General features: G+C 35.2%; 1 protein-coding gene across 6 annotated transcripts in view; it reads right to left on the reverse strand.

Moving 5' to 3' along the window:
• Positions 1 to 22,609, reverse strand: part of RABGAP1L (RAB GTPase activating protein 1 like) — a 754,150-nt gene that overhangs the window by 667,550 nt on the left and 63,991 nt on the right. For all 6 annotated transcript variants that reach the window (XM_053605154.1, XM_053605152.1, XM_053605153.1 and 3 more), the window contains 3 exons: positions 21,056 to 21,248; positions 11,853 to 12,063; positions 9,108 to 9,282 (listed from right to left, as the gene is read on the reverse strand). In XM_053605154.1, coding sequence (XP_053461129.1) covers positions 9,108 to 9,282; positions 11,853 to 12,063; positions 21,056 to 21,248 — 579 coding nt within the window. The remainder of the gene's footprint in view (positions 1 to 9,107; positions 9,283 to 11,852; positions 12,064 to 21,055; positions 21,249 to 22,609) is intronic.

Raw genomic sequence — 22,609 nt, forward strand, 5'->3', positions numbered from 1 at the left:
AAAAAAAAAGATGGTAATAAAAGTGTTGAACTAACTTAGGTTCACAAAATAAGCTATATTTATTTATATATATGCTTATAGCATTCAAAATATACTATGCAGTATTATAATGAATGGAACTTAACATAATTACTAAAATGATGTTGACATCTAATTCTTCCCAATGAACATTCACAAACAAGGTTTTAGCCTAAGTCTTCAATACTTCTCTTCACTTCCCTCAGCTTCTGATATTGAGCCTCTATAATAAAGCAAATACTGGTTTTAGCAGTAAGATACATGATAATACGATTTAAAGAGCTTCCAGTACTTTTACTCAGTGCTGTTGTGGTATAAAAATTAAAAGAATTCCCATGGTCTTATCTATTCTATTAGAATTAGCCTACTGCAGTAACTAAAAAAAAATTTATATTATGTGGCTCATATTCTTCCCCTAATGTGAAGTACTATGAACCCCACAATTTTCCAATAGTTATTCTTTTCCTTGATTGCAAAAGCATTAATTATACCATCTCAAACTTGTGATATTAAAGCATAAAAAATTCTCCAAATTATTCAGCCCACTTATAGTTGAATAAGAGGTGAAAAGTGAAGGGTTAAACAAAGGTCATATTTTCAATACTTTACATTAGAAAGTACAAGTAAGGACACTGCTCTGAATATTAATAAATCCTTCGCTTTATTTATTTTATTTATTTCAGTTTTTGGCTGGGGCTGGGTTTGAACCTGCCACCTCCAGCATATGGGGCCAGCACCCTACCCCTCTGAGCCACAGGCGCAGCCCTATAAATCCTTCACTTTAAAGTGAATTCAAATTGTCCTTTGAACCACATAACTCTAGAAATACAATATTTGTAAGTTACTTGCAATGAGAGCACTCTCTTCAATAGTAGAACTTGTTAAAGTGTGGGGTCTTAACTCGTTTTTCTATTTTTGTTTTATTTATATATCCTGCCACCTTGTCCTATACAGTCTATCACATTTAAAAAGAAGAGGTCCTGGGCGGCGCCTGTGGCTTAGTGAGTAGGGCACTGGCCCCATATTCTGAGGGTGGTGGGTTCCAACACAGCCCCGGCCAAACTGCAACAAAAAATAGCCGGGCATTGTGGTGGGCGCTTGTAGTCCCACCTACTCGGGAGGCTGAGGCAAAAGAATTGCCTATGCCCAAAAGCTAGAGGTTGCTGTGAGCTGTGATGCCACGGCACTCTACCGAGGGCAACAAAATAAGACTCTGTCTCAAAGAAAAAAAAAAAAAAAGAAGAGGTCCTCTGACTCCCAATAGCCACAATATCCATTAATCAATATTACGCTAGACTGCCTTCCAAAAGTCATATTAATAGTCTCTTTTATTAACTAATTAACACTTTTAACTGTATAGGAATGTTGCCTGCTCAACTTCTATAGTAGTACCATATTTGTTTTACAATATTTATACAACTTTTAAAGTATTTTACTATGCTATCCCACTATAATCTTATTTTATAAATGAGTAAAAACAACAAAAGCAGCAAGGATTGACATTAAGAAGAAATGTAGGCCCTAAATCTCTTATAATTAAGACAATGCTTAATTCATTCATTCAATAAATACATTTTGAGCACTTTCAGTATACTGTTATTCTAAGCGCTAGAAATACAGCAGAGAACATGGAGTTTACATTCCAGCAAATGTAAGCACAGTGTACTTAGAGTGGATGAGAGGGAATCACTAGATAAGCCAAAAGAAAGGTTTAGCCTCGGCTGCATACTTATTGGACTTAGTCCAATAATTTAAGTGTTATAAACGAAGACAGTACTCTACAAATACGCCATTGAAGATTATACCTAATCAATTGTAAACAGAGCCTTAAACTACTTTTAGTTCTTTGGGGATTCCTCACTTCCTACCCTCACAAAAAATGTGAAGTCTACTATCTACTTTTTATACATTCAATTTCAGTGTGTAGTAGAACCTCTGTAAATTGACCAAACAAGGAATTGTAGCAAACCAGTCAACACCTGGAGGTGATGAACATGAGAAACTATGTACTGACACATACATGTGAGGCATGTCCAGTCTGTGCAAAGTAGGAGGAGGTCACCGTACAGAGGTGGTCAGCTATGGAGATTCTACTGTATTTGTAAGAAAGCATTATATGTGAAAATAGGAGAACACCTGTTCATAATTTTGCCTATATTAATAGAGTCAAATGCCAATCATATTAATTCTTTTTCCCCCTTTCCCATATTTTCTTTTTTTTTTTTTTTTTTTTTTAAGAATTTGGTTTTTATTTATTTTTTTGGCCGGGGCTGGGTTTGAACCCACCACCTCCGGCATATGGGACCGGCGCCCTACTCCTTGAGCCACAGGCGCCGCCCCCTTTCCCATATTTTCTTCTAACACTTTCATTATTTTTTGTTTTACAGATATCAGCAAACTTGTCATATCAGAAGGCGACACAAAAAAAGTCAAAGAAGTTGGCAATTTCTACAGTAGATGGCAAGGTTCCAGGAATTTCTTTTTAAAAAGCTAGGTATATAAATAAAGCTGAGTAAGAGTTGTAAAGAATGATTTAAAAAAGAAAAAAAAAGACTCCACCTTTGTCTCTAGAAAGTACACAACAGTACATTAACTTCATTAACAGCAATCAAACTACATTTAACACTGAGTACCTCTTAGAAGTTGAGACTTCTCCCAAAAGGGTTAAATTCATGTGAATTCTAGATTCTGCAAATAAGCTGAAATGGTAATCTAAGGAATGGTGAAGAAAACCTCAGAAACAAAGATTAACAATGTTTATAGTCTTAGAATAAAATGGATAACCAATTACAACTGTTATCCCTCAGTATCCATGGAGGATTCATCCCAGGAACCCCTAAATAGACCAAAATCCATGGATGCTCAAGTTCCTTTTAAAAATGGTATAATATTTGTATATAACCCACACACATTCTCTCATATATTTTTAAATCATCTCTAGATTACTCATAATAAATGAGTAAATGTAAATACTTGTTATATTGTTTATAGAATAATGATAAGGAAAAAAATCTATGCATGTTCAGTACAGATGCAACTGTACTTTTTTCCCCAAAAATATTTTTGATTTACAGTTGGTTGAATCAGAACCCATGGGTATGGAGAGATTACTATATATCAAGAAAAGAAAATTTAAAACTATACCATAACAAACAGTTCCATTTCTGTCATACTACTACAACATACACACACAAACACGGACACAGACACACACACACACACACACACAATAATCTAGAATGGGCATTTTCTTTGCAGAAGGCAAAAGTTTATTGATAAATAATACAGCACAATTTTTCCCCAGAAAGTAGCATCTATAGAAAGTACTAATCAAACATAAAACTGTGTATCTGTCTGGGTTTTTTGCTGTTGTCATTTTTAAAGGGGGGGGAGGGGAAATATGTAGATACCGGAATGAAGATGCAACAACTTAACTGTGGTGGAATTTTGAGCACTTTTTATTTTCTTCTTTATTTAAGTATTTTCCAAATTCTCAAATACATATTACATGTTAAAAGTCCAAATGATGTTATTCAATAACAAAGGGATTTATTTAAAATAAATATCACAAGTAGGTACTCCAAGAAAAAGTCTTTTCATTATACTGGTAAAAGAAAACCAACTTTTTTAGAAACACCATATATCAAAAATGTTCACTTAAGAAATTTTTTTTTTTTTTGACAAGTGACAGGATACAGTTTATTGACACAAAAAGGTTGATAGAAAAAAAAATTTTTTTTGAGAGAGTCTCACTTTGTTGATTTAGGTAAAGTGTCATGGCATCATAGCTCACAGCAACCTCAAACTCTTTGGCTCAAGTCATCCTCTTGCCTTAGCCTCCCAAGCAGCTGGGCACCCAACACAATGCCCAGCTATTTTTAGAGACAGGGTCTCACACGTGCTCAGGCTGGTCTCGAACCCAGAGTGCTAGGATTACAAGCCCGAGCCATTGTGCCCAGACTAATAGAAAAGTTGATAAGCAAAAGAAGGGGAATAGAATCTCTGGCAGTGGAGGGTGGGGCTCCAACTAGGAAGCCCTCCAACTTTTCTCTAAATTAATCTCAGAAATTAAGTGCCTTAGGATATTGATCCTCATTTATAAGTGAAATATGTTTGTAATTTCCCCTTTATAATAATATATTTTTTCCAATTTTAATATCAGGTGTATCCAGATGAAGTAGAATGATTTTGCAGTGTTTCTTCTTTTTCTATTGTCTACAAGATTAGGCGTGATCTGTGTTTTTAAATTATCTTACTTTTTATTTATAAATATTAGTTGTCTATTTTTTGAGACTTTGGGGAAAAAAAGAAGATGTTAACTGATGACTCCATACTGAACCTCAGAGTCAAAGGATTCTATGATAGACATACTCTTGCCTGACAATGTGAATGTTACTTTTTTTGCATTATTATTATTGCTCAATAAGAAAAAAGAAATTAAGTGCCTGTAATCCTAGCACTCTGGGAGGCCAAGGTGGGTAGACCGCTTGAGCTCACAGGTTCAAGACCAGCCTGAGCCAGAGCGAGACCTCATCTCTAAAAATAGCCAGGCATTGTGGTAGGCACCTATAGTCTCAGCTACTTGGGAGGCTGGGGCAAGAGAATCACTTAAGCCCAAGAGTATGAGGTTGCTGTAAGCTGTGACACCACGACACTCTACCCAGGATGACAAAGTAAGACTCTGTCTCAAAAAAAAAGAAAAGAAATTAATGTAGAAAAATCAATCTAAAAAAAAAAAAAAAAAAAAAAAAAAAGAAAAATCAATCTATGAAAGGTACCTTGAAAAATATGTCTTAAGTACATTGTTCATGGGAAAGAGCTAAATAAGAAGCAAATCATCTAAGAAACTTCTAAAAAATTATAAAAATCATGGTGGCACCCACACCTCAGTGGGTAGGGCACTGACCACATACACCCAGGCTGGCAGGTAATGACAACTGCAACAAAAAAATAGCCAGGCATTGTGGCGGACACCTATAGTCCCAGCTACTTGGGAGACTGAGGCAAGAGAATCGCTTAAGCCCAGGAGTTTGAGGTTGCTGTGAGCTATGATGCCACGGCACCCTACCCAGGGGAACAGCTTGAGACTCTGTCTCAAAAAAAAAAACAGTTATAAAAAGCAATTTATATAAGAAAAAGACTAGCAAAATAACTTCTGAATAATCTTCCAAAATAAAGCATTCACCTAAAATACCAACTCACTAAATATCTGTTGAAAAATAAAATTCTCTCTCCCTCAAATCAGAGCTATCAACAAAATAAATAAATTACTAAATTAATTAATAATATTCTCCCAAGCAAGGAATAAGGTTTTCTTTTACATAGTGACATACCAACAACCCCAAGAAAAACCAGTGCATTAAGAATAAAGCTCTTGGCAGGGCCATAGCTCAGTGGGTAGGGCGCCAGCCACATATACCAAGGCTGGCAAGTTTGAACCCAACCCAGGCCAGCTAAAACGACGACAACTGCAACAACAACAAAAAATAGCTGGGCGTTGTGGCAGGCACCCGTTGTCCCAGCTACTTGGGAGGTTGAAGCAAGATAATCACTTAAGCCCAAGAGTTTGAGGTTGCGGTGAGCTGTGACGTTACAGCACTCTATTGAGGGAGACATAGTGAGACTCTGTCTCAAAAAAAAAAAAAAAAAAAACCCAAGAAAGTTCTTAGTTGTGGCACGGTGGCTCACACCATGCTTCCGGTAGGCAGGCAGACTGCTTGACCTCAGGAATTCAAGACCAGCCTCAGCCAGAGCACGACCCCATCTCTAAAGAATAGCCAGGTGTTGTAGTGGGTGCCTGTAGTCCCTGCTACTTGGGAGGCTAAGACAAGAGAATCACTTAACCCCAAGAGTTTGAGGTTGCTGTGAGCTGTGACACCACAGCACTCTACCAAGGGTAACAAAGTGAGATTATTTCTAAAAAAAGAAAGAAAAGAAAAGAATAAAGATCTTCCCAATGATAGCCTTGATATCTATCATGAAATATTTCTGACTGCCCATAACGCCAGATAATAAAACTGAGAGTTACTAGTATTGATATGTAGGTTAAAACATAGAAATAACATCATCAAAATTTGCTTTGAAGAAAATGGTCATACTGCCTAGTATGAATAAAATCTTAAAGAAGATCAACTAGGATTTTAACGTATCTTTAAAAAGTTTAGTATAACATATATCCACGAGAATGCAACAGAATAGGTGCCTCTTGGGCTTTTTCACTATGCTTTCCCCTTTGTCTGCAATTCTTTAGCAGAAACCTACACATCCTTCTCTCTGTACAAAAATCATTGACATCAAGATACTTCTGGCTAGATTGCCCAACTCTTTTGCCATAAATTATGAAGATCCACTTCAGCATTGTCTTGCAGAAGAAGCTCCAATGTAACAAGTCAAATGTGTCCTAACCCTTCTGTGGAAACCCCTAATCCTTGTGTCCCAAGCATCCAAAACAGACATAATCCTCTTTGGGTTTCTCTTCTACCACTGGTGGCTCCTGCTGCTTGAGAGGTTTACAGAAACATTAGAGCATCACAGCAATGGTCTCTTGCTTGAGAAGACCTCTTGCCTTTAACTGGCAAACTTCTTCAGATCTCATGTACAGACTCTGCAAAAAAAAGATGGAAACAAATAAATTAGTGGCCTTGCTACATAGTACATATTTAAAGAGATAAGAATGTCTGTCAATGCTCCAGGATTAGGAAAAGCAAAATAAAAAGAAAAAACCTTTTCTTCCAAAAAAAAAAGAATGTCTGTCATTTGGTTCATGAGGTATCTGTGCCAATTGTTTGTGCACACGAACTAACGTATTTTTGGAGTGGAGAAGATGTTAGACATCTCCTATAAAAGGGTCTGAAAACACAAAGGTAACTGGAATGAAAGCTATGTGATTTATAAAACATAATCAAAAAATAAAAATCCACATTTATTTTTCATAATAATTAAGCTACAGGAAAGGTGTTACTGAAAACTATATGACTATATTCAGAGTCAGAGACCTTAATTTGAAATTCAACTTTACCATCCATTCTCTTAGCCTTAGGATTAAAAAAAAGGGTAACCATATACATGTATCATCTAAACCACAACACTTTTGAGAATAAAAAAGAGGATATTGGTAATAACTGGACAACAAATATAAAGTAGGACTGCTCAGACAAAGAGAAACATAAGATCACTTGTCTAAATAAATACTACCTGGTCATGGGATGTCACAAGTATGAAGTAAATGATTAGCATAGTGCCTGACATAAGCAATCCATTTATACGAGTTATTCTTCACTTAGAAATGACATCTCATAATAAGATTTAATAATCACTGTCATGTATTTTACCTTCAAACAATGTACCCACAATATAAAACTTTGAAAATCTACTCTAAAAAATTAAGTAATACATAGAAATCACTTTCTCACAAAGTGCAATGTAACAAATATGTTCCCTACAAATACAAGTAATAGTATTCAATGCTATATCCAAAATAAAAAGGCCAAGAATTTCCCATAGGATTTTCCGCTGCTTATCCCCATTAAAGCTCTAAATATAACATTTTCCCCACTTATTAACAAGTGATGCTATAATCCAAAAAAAAAGAGCTGCATACCGTCAGTTACAGAAGCTGCTTGCAGCAAGGTCCCTTTCAATTTCCTTCTGCAGCAATGTTTCTATCTCTCCAAGCCAAGGATTCTCCACTTCTTCAAAGCTCATTCTCTTGCTGTTTAGCTCCAGTAATCCAGAAACCACACAGGTGCATTAATTGACAGCTGCCAACATGAAATGCCAGGACTCTACCATATGCTTCCCCACCTCTGTAGTGGAGTTTATAAGAATCACAAATAGCTCCCCTCATTCACAAACACACACATATCCTTTCAACAATTTTATATTCACTGCCTACGATATGCCAGGAACAACAGTAGCACACTTGTACTCACTCACTCACTCTATCACATCTTTTTGAGCAGGAAGTCAACATATACATACATATATGAGTGGTGACATACATTAAGCCCTAAAAACAAAAACAACAAAACACAAAATTTGAACTCTTACACAAAGCATGGGTTCTGGCAGAGAATTTCTAAAGTTACAATCTAAATTATGTGTGTCTGTGCAGGTTCGTTTTAGTATAAAAGAAATTGATCAGCAGGGTATAAGAACTGACATACTCATCATGTTTAATATCAAACTCACAGAAATCTGTATTTCTATGAATTCCCATTTTGTGGCCAGAAATAAACTCTCAAGACTCCTGTCAATATAATGGCGTATTCATTTTTTGTGGTAAATAGAGACTAGAATAAGTGCTACTTTTAGCATTTTCTGCTGGTAATTTATAATTCCAAAACGAAACATACCTGAGACCTTACCATCCAAACCCATTTATTTATTAATGCCTTTCAAATGGTTGCAAGTACTTAAAGTTCTAATAGTACAACCTGTTGTTAATTTGGGGAGAGTTCATTAGAAACAGAAAGGAAAGATATGTCCCTCTGTGTCTAACATCCACTTGATTATGAACTATTTCTACTGTCTAAAAATAACTAATTAGTAATTGCTAAGAAAAACTCACCAGCATCTTCAAATACTACAAGTTGATAACCCTGCACATGTAAGCATTTGTATTTTTAATTAGGCCAGTTAGGAGCAAATCTAGCCTCTGAATGAACGCACATAAAAAATTGCCAGTGAAAATCATACAGATCTAGCGCAATATCTAACTGAAAACAATATGCAAGAGAAAGAAGTATTTTTACAGTCCTTTTCTCAAATCAAATGGACCAGTCTACTAAGGTAAAATAATAATGGATACACAAAAATATTCCTGCAGTTTACTACTATGGTAGGGAGGATAGTTCATCCAGTGGTATTTTTCTGTGACACTTGCTAAACTATGTATTATATCATTTTAGTACACAGACATTTCAGACTTAGCTTTCCATATTCAGCTCTATGCCATTAAAAATATTAATTCTGTCTTTAGAAATATACTTCAAACATATGTAATGTATTTATATGACAGTTAGGTAAGTGCTCAAAAGTAGTACCCTAATTCACCTCTGTAGCAAATTGGTGTATTATGTCATACTTACTGCCTCTTTAATTTCACAGGAAAAAACATGTATCTGGAATTCTTCTGAACCATGAGAACTCTCTGTAAATGCAAAGCAATTGCTCTCTGTTGTCCCATCATGTCCACGTGCACAGAATAACACCTTATAGATTGGAAAAGATGCTATCTCCACATTGCTGGATTGGTCTATGATTCTGCAGAAAAGAGATGAAAAATTGGAAAAAATATTAACTACCAAGTAACAAAGATGAATAGTTTTACTAGAGCAACATATAAACATACCTATGTTAAATCACAAAAATAACTGATACTAATAATGCTAGAAAACAAATTACTTCATATTCTCAAAATCTTAATATACACACATAAATGCTTCATCTCAATGAAGAATGAATTTCTTCATTCTTATGTTTTTCATGATCCAATTCATATACTCCAAAGCTAAGTATACATTGTCAGGTAAAGTCTCTACCAACCATCTCTAAAGTCTATTACAGAATAACTGCTGTTACAGCAAAAGAATGTCAGCATGAAATAGCACAGGATAGCACAAACCATCCCTGCAGAGTCGTCTTCTATTCAGATCAGCATCTCTAAGTTATCTAAGCTCAAGTCATTGTTCACCTGAGGTTTCTTTTACCCCAGAAAAAGTCAGATGTATTCAACAAAATCAAAGAGCTGAAAGGAGTTTGTGGGATTTAGAAGCAAGTAATTCTCTGACTCTCCCTACACAAATCCAAAGCCCTGAATTGATTCAAACATTCAAGATCTCAAACCACGAAACCGAGGGGTAGGAGGACAACCACCAGGAATAAAGATGCAAGTCAAAACACTAAGTCTTTGTCAAGGTGTATTTGGCAAATGCAAACTAACTAGGATAACATTAAAAGATATTTTGACATTTTTAGGAGGCAACATATAAACAATGTATTTATGACATCCCTTCCTTAAAAACTGAAAGTTTTTTAATTAAAACTTAGTAAATTTATGTTGCTATTATTTTGGAACTTACAACTTAAAGTTTTCCCACATTCTAAACTTTAGAGAATAAGGCAAACCAGAAAGGGTTTGAAAAAAATCTTATAACAACTTTCAGGGATCATTACAAGTTCAGGACTGATTTGGGCTAAATTCCTTGACCTGATCCACTTATTTGTTTACGCAGCAAATATTTACCAGAATCTTATAGTGGACCAGTTATTCTCTAGGCACCAAAGCTACAGACGGAAAAATACAAAGAATCTATTCCCATGAACTTTATAATCTAGTGATGAAAATAAACGATAAGCTAATAAGCAAATAAATGTAAAGATAACATAATGTGGCTCAGCACCCATAGCTTAGCAGTTAGCGTGCTAGCCACGTCCTCTGGGGCTGGTGGGTTCGAACAGCCAGGGCCTGCTAAACAAAAAAATAGCCAGCTATTGTGGCAGGTGCCTATAATCCCAGCTACTAGGGAGACTGAGGCAAGAGGATCACTTGAGCCCAAGAGTTGGAGATTGCTGTGAGCTATGATGCCAAGGCACTCTACCCAGGGGGACAGCCTGATATTGTCTCTAAATAAATAAATTAATAAATTAATTGATGAATTAAATAACATAATGTGAAGTCAAAAAAATGGTATGTAGAAAAAAAGGCCCTGTATGAGGAAAAACAGGGATAGTTACGAGATACAATCAAGGAAGACTTCTTATGACAAATTGTTTCTTGAGGTAAAACTAGAGAGAAATGAAAAAGACATCAGAAAACCAGGAAACAATAATATACACAGAGGAAAGAGAATATGCAAAGGCCTCAAGGCAGGAATCCTGACTGATAAGCCTTTTGGGAAAAAACAAAGAGGCTCGTAGTATGACTAGAATTTAGTAAATGAAGAGAGAGACCAGGAGGGGTACTGGTCTAATAATGCAAGAAAATAAATTAACTTCATATTCTTGCAAATCTTAGGATGCAGAGAAAAGATGATGGAGAAAGACAGAGGAGGCCCCATAAACGGTGCCGTCATAAAAGGGACGCGAAACAGTGCTTTCAGACCCTTCCACCATGTAAAGACACGTTGAGTTAGGAAACTGACCATCATTAGACACCAGATATGTTGGAACTTTGATCTAGGAATTCTAAGTCACCCTAACTGTGAGAAATAAATTTCTATTGTTTATAAACCACTCAGTCTATGACAGTTTGTTATAGCAGCCCAAACAGGCTAATACAGGAGGGAAAGAAGGAGGAAGAGGGGAAGAAGACCAAGTAAAAGCAGTTGGTCATCAGTGGCCAGGCATGATAAAGATTTTTAATATAACAACAAATGTGTTAGAGGCCACTGGAAAGCTAAGTATAGAAGAATGACATTATCTAGTTTACATTTAAAGAAATTCAAGGTGAAGATAACATTATATGGTATTCCATATTAAGCATGAAAGGAAAAAGTCATTTTGCTTTCCAGTCTGATTGTAAATACCTTAAAATCTAAGAATCATTCTAGTTTTTTAAACCACTATTACATGACAATATGAAGGCAGGGTTATTTTGCTCCATCACAATAGAGAAACACAAATTACAAGTATTTTTATAGTTTTATTTCATTTATAATATGCTAGGAATAATTATGCAAATGCCCCTTTCAAATAACAAATACAGTCTAACATCTACTTTGCATATCTATTGTAAGTGAACACAGTAAGCTCCACACCTGATTTATGATATAACATCCTCACCACCACCCAAAAGACTTAAAACACATGGAAAGAAAAAAATTAAAGCTCACCTCACAGAACCTTCTGGAACATTTGGCACATATAGAGTAACAGGAAAAGGGTACTGACTGGAAGATTTCATGGTTGCCATTGCCCGTAAAGCCTCCACTTCATTACGTGGGGAAGAAACCTTCATACATCCTAAGTAGGTCAGTTTGTTAAATAAAACACTATCTTCCTCAGGTAGTCCACTTGGAGAAGATGGTCTTGGTGTAGAAATTTCTGAATAAAGAAGAAAAGAAACACTCAAAATTCAATGCAAAACTCTACAGTACAATTTTACCAAATCCTCCCCTCAAAAATGAAATATTTCAAACAAAATTTAAGTCTCTCCCAGTTGGATTTCTCTTATTGCTAATCCTAAATTTTAGTTCAGAGTTCTGGAACTGGCCATTTGGTACTTTTAAATCTCTCAAAATATTACCTTGTCTATAAATTCTTTAAATAAAAGAAAAAATTTCTTTAAGATTTATTTATTTTAAAATATGAATTTCAAATGTTAAAAAATAAGGAGAAAAAACTAAAGACAGTGTGATATAACCTAGAAATAATCAGGAGTAAATAAAAGTAAAATTGGTTAAAAGTTTATCTTGAATGTAAAGATCCTTCATAGCCCACATTCACTGAGCAGCCTAACTTCCTAAGCAAAAATAAACAATGTTAAAATGTTATATCTCATATCAATAATAAAAGTCAAGATCCTTATTTCACTCCTCCCTGGCTTGATGGCTTTCATGAACAAAGTTAAGTACTCCAATGGAAATTTTTTCCTCAAAATAATGATTTTTGATTAATGATTCTATAACTGCTTCACCCAATTCTACCACCCTCATTTCCCATAATAAATTTCTTACAAAAAAAAAAAAATCTGTTCACTTTAATTCTAACTACAGGATGCAGCAAAGGCCCAACCATGGTTAGAGTATCATTTACAAATACAAGGTAGTACAAGGTTCTCCCTTTGTGTCCCTACCCATATTCATCTCCAACTCTTCCCCTCTGTTACCCACATCCATGCTACACAAAACCGACCATACTTGTCTCACTTGACATAGATCTGGAACAGAGGAAAAGGTCTGAGAAAGGATAAAATTGTTTTGTCTCTTTAAAATGCCCTTATCCTTTTCAAGAGCTAAAATCTGTATCCCTGCCTCAGGCCAGTAGTCCAGAAGGGCAGGAGAGTGTCCTCTGTTCTACTTAACTTGGATCTGTCGGAACCATAAACAGTATAATACGCCGAACCTGAAAACCCTCCTTTTAAAAACTCTATTTCTGCTCATGGGGAGGATGACAGTACTTTAGGACAGAAGTCTGCCATTCTCCTCATTTGCCAGCAAATTACAAAACTCCTTTCCTTTTCCTCAACCACTTTTCCTCCTTCTTCCAATCCAAGCTTTGCAGTATGTTCAAATTCTCATTACCAGATTTATGCTTGAAGGATTTTAATAAATAATTCACAAAAGCCATTTCATACCACCCCATTCCAGCTTCTAAATATCACACTAAAATATGCTAGCTCATCACTGATGTTTTTTGTTGAGAAACAAAAGCCATGCAAAATGAACTTCCATTTAGCATGTTCTTCAATTAATGAAACATGTTTTTCTCCCTTTGAATCAGTTTAACATGCTATATTTCAAAAATAAATAAATACAATTACTTATTTCATATTATGTTATTATAATACATGTTATTATGCACTTTTTTATTTAGCAATAATTTATTTGGAGACAATTATTTGCAAGGTCCTATGGTAAAACCATGCCTCAGTGACTGACTAGCATGGGCAATTAAGCAATTCAAGTGGTAACTGGGGACCTAACTATTTGGGGGGCCTAACACAGCCACACATAAACCCTTTTTCCTTCCTCCTCCCCCTCTCCTCCTAAGACAAAGACACAAAAGATCTGGCTTGTCCCCCCACAAGAAGTTTGTGCCAAAAGACCCTAACCTGACCAGCAACCTGTGGAATGTGCCCATCACCCACAGCTCCATATAAAAGGGGTCTGTCACTAACCCCCGCACCAGACACCACCTTTGCACTGCCCAGAGGTTTCCCTCCTCTGTCAATAAACCTGGCCTCAACATCTCCTGTGCAGGCCCCTTCTCATCTCCAGGCACCACCAGCATTTACACTTTTCACGAACAAAGAGAAAAATGGAGGCAAGAGAAAAAAAAGGCATTTGAGGAAATATTTTATAAATCTGTGTAACCCAATATTCGTAAGTCTATAGAGTCAGAATAGGAAACAGTAGATTAATGACAAATGATAAAACTGGCAGACAAGGCCTTTACAGTAATTGTTACAAATGATCAAGATTTTTTTTTTTTTTTTTTGTAGAGACAGAGTCTCACTTTATGGCCCTCGGTAGAGTGCCGTGGCCTCACACAGCTCACAGCAACCTCCAATTCCTGGGCTTAAACGATTCTCTTGCCTCAGCCTCCCGAGCAGCTGGGACTACAGGCGCCCGCCACAACGCCCGGCTATTTTTTGGTTGCAATTTGGCCGGGGCCGGGTTTGAACCCGCCACCCTCGGTATATGGGGCCGGCGCCTTACCAACTGAGCCACAGGCGCCACCCCAAATGATCAAGATTTTAAAGAAAAAAATCTAACAAAAGAAAAATGAAAGACACAAAAAACTAAAAGAAATTATAGAGTTTAAAAAAACAAGTCTGAAGTGAAATATTCCCCATATGGATATATGTATCTAGTAGAGCAGATTCTAAACTGTAGAAAAAGAATGTTAAAAGAAGTTCCTTAGACTAAAAGAAAAAATGATCTAGAGAGAACTGAAGAGCATCAAAAGTTTTACATATGTGGAAGAGACTTTTTCCTTGCTTTTAAATTTCTAAAAAATATAACAGAGCTGGTTTTATTCCAGGGTTATAAAATGGGTTCAAATGTAAATCTATAAATACAATACATCACATAAATAAATTAAAAAACAAAGACCATATGATTCTATTAATTGATGCAACAAAAGCTTTTGATTATATCTAGCATCCTTTCATGATTAGAACACTTAAGAAAATAGGCCAAGATGGGACATTTCTTAAACTGATAGAGGCCATCCATAGCAAACCCACAGCCAATATCATATTGAACAGAGTAAAATTGATAATATTTCCACTTAGATCCAAAACTAGACATTATCATCACTGCTATTCAACATAGTAATGGAAGTCCTAGCCATCACAATCAGGCAAGAGAAGGGGATCAAGGGTATTCAAATAGGGTCAGAGGAGATCAAACTCTTATTCTTCACAGATGACATGATCTTATACCTGGAAAAGCCCAGGGACTCAACTACAAAGCTCTTAGAACTGATCAAGGAATACAGCAGTGTCTCAGGATACAAAATCAATACTTACAAATCAGTAGCTTTTGTATATGACAACAATAGTCAAACTGAAAACATAGTCAAGGACTCTATCCCTTTTACAATAGTGCCAAAGAAGATGAAATATCTGGGAATTTACCTAACAAAGGAAGTGAAAGATCTCTATAATAAGAACGATGAGATCCTGAGAAAAGAGATACCTGAAGATGTTAACAAAAGGAAAAATACACCATGCTTGTGGCTGGGAAGAGTCAACATTGTTAAAATGTGCACATTACCCAAAGCGATCTACAGATTTAATGCAATCCCTAGCAAAGCACCAATGTTATGCTTTAAAGAACTTGAAAAAGTAGCACTTCATTTGATATGGAATCAGAAAAAAACAAAAATAGCCATTACTTAGTAATAAAAACAAAACAGGAGGCATCACATTACTAGACTTCAGATTATACTATACATCTATAGCAATCAAAACAACATGGTTTTGGCAAAAAAACAGAGATGTAGATATATGGAACAGAACTGACAAACTAGAGATGAACCCAAGTACATATCGTCATTTAATCTTTGATAAGCGTAACAAAAACATACACTGGGGAACAAATTCCCTATTTAACAAATGGTGCTGGGTAAACTGGCTAGTGATCTGTAGAAGACTGAAACTGGACCCACACCTTTCACCACTGACAAAAATTGATTCTCACTGAATAAAATATTTAAACTTAAGACATGAAACTATAAAAATACTAGAAGAGACTGCAGGGAAAATGCTTGAAGATATTGCTCTGGGAAAATAATTTATGAAGAGGACCATGCTGGCAACTGAAGCAACACCAAAAATATATTACTGGGAACTGATCAAGCTAAAAAGTTTCTGCAGAGCTAAGGGCACTGTAAGTAAAGCAGGCAGACAGCCTTCAGAATGGAAGAAGATTTTTGCAGGTTATGTTTCCAACAAAGGTCTGATAACTGAAATCCACAGAGAACTCAAACTAAGAAAAGAACAAACAACCCCATTTCTTTGTGGGCATGAGACTTGAACAGAAACTTCTCTGAAGATGACAGGCAGATGGCATACAAACACATGAAAAAATGCTCATCATCTTTAATCATCAGAGAAATACAAATCAAAACTATTTTGGGATATCATCTAACTCCAGTAAGATTAGCCCACATCACAAAAATCCTAAAACTACAGATGCTGGCAGGGATACAGAGAGAAGGGAACACTTCTACACTGCTGGTGGAAGTGCAAACTAATAAGGCCCCTTTGGAAAGAAGTGTGGAGAATATTTAAGGAACTAAAAGTTAACCTACCATTTGATCCTGCAATATCATTACTAGGTATCTAACCAGATGAACAAAAAAAAAATTTTTTTTTTTTTTTTTTTTAGTTTTTGGCCAGGGCTGGGTTTGAACCCACCACCTCCGGCATATGGAGCCAGCACCCTACTCCTTTGAGCCACAGGTGCCACCCCTGAACATTATACAACAAAGACATTTGCACCAGAATGTTTATTGCAGCCCAATTCACAATAACTAAGTCATGGAAGCAGCCCAAATGCCCATCAACCCATAAATGTATAAACAAATTGTGGTATAGGTATACCATGGAATACTACACAGCCATAAAAAGAGGGAGAGTTTACATCTTTTGTTTACCTGAATGGAACTGGAACATATTCTTCTTAGTAACGTACCTCAAGGATGGGGAAAAAGTATCCAATTTACTCAATACTATTATGAAACCAATATATAAACACTTACACTTTCACATGAATGATAAAATACAAAGATAGTCCAGAAAGAAAGAGGGGAGAGAAGGGAGACAGAAGGCAAGGGGAGGAGAATGGAGGGAGGGTATATGGTGGGGTCTCACCTAATGTACACAATGCAAGGGTACATTTCAAAACAACTAAGAGTATATTATAAATGGGGCAGTCCCTGTGGCTCAAGGAGTAGAGCACTTGAGCCATATACCAGAGGTGATGGGTTTGAGCCCAGTTCCAACCAAAACTGCAAAAAAAAAAAAAAAAAAAGCGTATATCATATATGTACCACAAAAATAAGTGAGGTGATGGTTATATTAATCAGTTTAAGTATTCCACATTATATATCAAATCATCACAGTGTACCCCATTAATGTATTTAGTTATGATTTAATAAAAATTAAGTTAAAAAAATAACAGACTATTGAATAAAAATTTGTAGAATTTGTAACATATATATAAACAAAATGAGTGACAGCGGAAGCATAAAGTCTACAAAGAAACAAATAGAAGATTCTTATTAGATACATAAAGTGTTACGATATTATTAGAATGCATATGTCTTAAAGATTCCGGTTAGAGGATGGGTCATTAAAGAAGTCTTGAGATAAATAAAAATCAAGAAACGTAAAATTCAAGCAGATAGAAACAAATGAAGCCCTCACAGTAACATCAACAAGCTGATCTAGTTGAAACTTACATGGGTAAATCAGAAAGGATACTGCCAACTTGTTACTTGGAAGTGAAATAGACCATAACACAGTCTCTCTCAAAACTTTCTTAGTGACTGAGGGTATAAACTCCAAAGGCAACCACAATAATAATAAAACAAAATTACATAGCTAATATGCCAATAATGGAGATAAAATGGAAGATTAAAAAATGCTCAATCTAAAAGAATAAAAAGCAGGAAAAAGAAACAAAAAACGGAAGCAATACAGAAAACAAACAGGAAAAGAGTAGGTACACTTAGATCCAAATATTTAAAAATTATATTAACAGTAAATAGTCAATAAGAGGGGTCATCAGCTTTTTCCATAAAGAGCCATATGATAATATTTTGGGTTATATGGGCTTTTTAAAAGCCAAAAATCTAACATATTATTCAGGTGTATATATAATCAGAGAGGAAACAACCTACCACAGTTTTTGTTTTTTTGACAGCATTCAAAACTTAATTCATAGACACTGAAATTTGAATTTTATGTAATCTTCATGTGTCACAAAATATTATTCTCCTTTTGACAAGTTTCAACCATTTAAAAACATAAAAATCATTGTTACTTTAAAAGCCATACCAAAAACAAGGAGGTGGCAGGATCTGGCCCACAGATAGTAGCATAAAAAGAAAATCACAACCTGAGGAGCAGGTTGAAGAACTGGCCCTCACATGTCATTCACTATGGAAATTTCTTGCTACTCTCCCATAAGCAAACACATACAAATTGTACCTATGTCTAGCACCTAAAACTAAAACCAATCCAGTTCCATACTAATAATGAATTACAAGTTTGTTACAGGTAACAGAACTGGAGACAAGACACAATCAGACATTCTTCCACCTACCTGAGGAAACGTAGATTCTTGGGGCTCACAAGAAAATACCCACCACCTCATCTACCCTCCTTTATCCTTCTCTCTGCATGCCTTTAAAATGCTGAAGTTTCAACCTCCCCTTCAGGAAAAAACCACAGTATTTCTGTGGTTCATGTTTTTCCCCAGTGTGTCCCCTAAATCTTAACTTAATAAATCCCCACTGATTGAGATTTTTGCCTCAATCATTTGTTAGGGTTGACAGTAGTTTGCCACCCCTGGTCTAAATCCAATCAAAATACAAGATTGTCAACTGGATTTTAAAAAGCATTCTATGAGAAACACACTTTAAATATAATATATAGAGACAAACAGGTTAAAAGAAAAAAAATCAGGAAAAGATATACCATGCAAACACTAATTATATGAAAACTAAATTGGCTTTTTTTTTTTCTTGTAAAGACAGAGTCTCACTCTATCACCCTCGTAGAGTGCCATAGCGTCACATAGCTCACAGCAACCTCCACCTCCTGGGCTTAAGCGATTCTCTTGCCTCAGCCTCCGGAGTAGCTGGGATTACAGACGCCCGCCACAATGCACGGCTATTTTTGTTGTCGTTATTGTTGCAGTTTGGCCAGGGCCAGGTTTGAACCCGCCACCCTCGGTATATGGGGTAGGCGCCCTACCCACTGAGTCACAGGCACCGCCCCATAAATTGGCTATATTAATATCAGAAAAACTAGACTTTAGAACAAGAAATATTAACCATGGGGAAAGGGACACTTCGCAATGACAAAATGGTTAATTCATTATGTTTCATTAAGAAAACATAATAAATGACCATTCCCTTAGTACCAGAACTTCCAAAATACCTAAAGCAAAAACTAACAGAACTAACCAGGCAAACCAAAGTAATAAGTCTGTTATAGTTTATCTCTGTCACAAATTAGAACTAAAAACTCTGGACACAATATGAAGGGCAACTATCTGAGGACTCTTTTTAAAAAATAAACAATAACAGGCAACTCAGAAGAACCTACATTACACTGTTTTCTTTTCTTTTTTATTTTTTTTTTTTTTTTTTGAGACAGAGTCACACTCGGTTGCCCCAGGCTAGAGTGCTGTGGTAACATAGTTTACAGCAACCTCAAACTCCTAGGCTCAAGTGATCCTCTTACCTCAGCCATGCCAACCACAACACTCAGCTTACTTTTCTATTTTTAGTAGAGACAGGGTCTTGCTCTTGCTCAGTGTGGTCTCAAACTCTTGAGCTCAAGCAATCTACCTGTCTTGGCCTCCCAGAGTGCTAGGATTATAGATGTGAGCCACCATACCTAGCACAAAGTGAAGGTAGATAGAACACCCCTTAGGTGAGGGGTTCTTTTACAACTGGAACTTTACCTTGTAAGTGAGAACAATATCATCAAAAAATTTGTACCCTCATATTAATTTGAAATAAAAATAAAAATGTTGAAAATAAATAAACTTGATATATGCATCAATATAGATGGGTCTGAAAATAATTATGCTGACTAAAAAAGCCAAACCAAAGCATTAACTATTTTAATAAATTTGTGAAATAGATTTTAAACAATATTAGAAACAGAGAATGTATTAAACTAATTTTTTATAGTTTTAGTGCAAGAACATATGTTTTCCAAAAGAAAGGTAAAGTTGGGCTATTTCTAATATGCTAAGTTTTTCTTAATATATGTAGTGAACTCATTCTATAATGTTGCAGAGAAATGATTCTAATCCCATTTCTTTTTTTTTTTTTTTTGCAGTTTTTGGCCAGGGCTGCGCTTGAACCCACCGGCATATGGGGCCAGCACCTTACTCCTTTGAGCCACAGGCGCCACCCTCTAATCCCATTTCTGACACAAAATTTGTATGAATCTGGGCCTCAGCTACTTAATCAAAAGAATCTAAATGCTTTTCAAGGAGCATTGTTCAATAGAAATCAAGAGGTTCCAAGATACTTCAACATAGACTAAGAACCTATTCCCAGCTGACACCCATTTTAAGCAAGTAAATTATAATTATTAGTCTTGGACTTAAAATTTTATTTAACTCTATTTTGGGGTTTAAGGTTTCCAAGTACTGATGATTGATAATAATGATGATGATAAATATTTTATTAGATGCATACTTTATGCCATTCATGCTACGGAACTACACAGATGACATCATTTAATCCTATGAGCCAGGGCTGCACACAGGTTTGTGGTTCATGTTGTCCCCCAACAGTTTGGTGACAGCATCCCCTTCATCCACTTTCTTGTGACCCCTTGAGGAGCAATTAGCAAATAAGGCTACGGTTGAGCATGTCATCGGGACTCTGCATCTACTGAGGATTAATCATACGCCAAGTACGGGGGTAAAATGAGAACCTAGACACAGTACATGTCCCTCATTGATCATGAGGTAGATATAGACAGAAATGTAAGAACCACAATGGGAACTCTGAAACAAAAGTGAAACCCAGAATAGCATTTCTAATTTTCATCTTTAAATTTTCATTATTGCTTTATTCCATTTCTCTTATAGTTCCTAAAAGTTTACTACAGTACCTGTATTAGAAGGATCCAAAATTAACTGAAGAGATGGCTTATTTGTTTGGCTAGCTGTAGTATCTCCAAATGAATGTTCTGAAATCTCACTGGAACTGTGACAGTCAAGAAGAAGACTGCTTTGCCCTTTCTCAGAATCTCTCAAAATCTCTTCCATGGCTTTTTCCAATTGTTCATCACCATTAGAAACTATCTATAGATAGAACAAGACAATTCTGTTTCAATCTTATTTTGGCTCCGAAGCTTAATTTTATGAAAATATTTCATTTCTAAAAGAAATTAAAACAAAGTAAATCTTTAAATATAGTTATTAAATACTAGGAATTTGTGCAATTATAACTAATTTCACACAGATATAATACACTAAAATCCTAAATTATAAAGCAAACAAACTTAGAGGAGGACTATTATTTTCACAAAAACATTCTTTATAAAAACTTTCTGGCAGCTTTCAACTATATTTGATAGAATTTCCTATTTGCAGAGATTTCTTTATTTTTATTTTTATTTTTTAGGAATACATCCTAAAAATCAGATAACCTTAATTATATGTTTTAAATGGGAAAAAAATAGGTAAGTAAATAGGGTCTACTGTGAATATCATTTAAAAGGTTATATTTCTTGTTATCATAGAATAAACATAATTTGGATTTCTTTACAAACCACTAACTGCCAACAGAAGCTTTGTCAATTTCCTTAAAGTTGATTCATCTTCTTAAAAGTACTCAAGACACAAAACTAAAGTAAATAAGTGTTGTCTTTAACAACATTATTTAAAATATTAATACCTAAAAATAAAGTCAATAGGAATTTAAATAATATTATAAAACAATATATTCTCAACACAATATAAAATAGGTATTGAATACTTCTTTTATTTTTACAGTACATTTTATAAACTGATAAAGTAATACACATTTGATGCCACAGTTAAAACTAAGTAAGAGTTATAAATAAAATGTAGCACTTTTGACTAATTTTTCCATTATTGTTTCTACAGGATAGTTATATAGTTCTCATGCATATATATAATCTGGGTTTGCTGGCTTCCTCTTTCCTGATTTAGGAAAGGCTACACAAAAATGAAAAAGGGCCATATCCAAATAAAAACTCTACTGCTAAAAATATAAAACATATGCTTAAAAAATATTCAGAGAAGTCAACTTTTAAATCACATACCGGAATATTACCAGCTGATTTAAAACATAATCACCATAAATTTAAAAAGTCTCTGATGTGAAGTAAAATTAACTTCAAATAATTAATTTCTAAAGTTCATATAATTAGCTACTAAAAGCTAGCAGTAAGAGAAAAACATCCAGATATATTAATGTAAGATCTAACTGATAAATCGAATTTGCCCATTACCCTTTATCTTCTTTTGTCTCTTTTATTCCTTCCTCTTAAAATTCCAAATTAAAAGGTAAATAACCAAAAGCAAAAAAGTGTAAAGCAAAAAACTTTAAAAATACACATACAAAATAACTAGGCTCTGGATAAATCATTGATTTTACTCTCAAAATGAATACTTGGGAAAAGCCATTGGATTTTACT

Source organism: Nycticebus coucang, chromosome 10, assembly GCF_027406575.1.
Source record: "Nycticebus coucang isolate mNycCou1 chromosome 10, mNycCou1.pri, whole genome shotgun sequence".
NCBI lineage: Eukaryota > Metazoa > Chordata > Mammalia > Primates > Lorisidae > Nycticebus > Nycticebus coucang.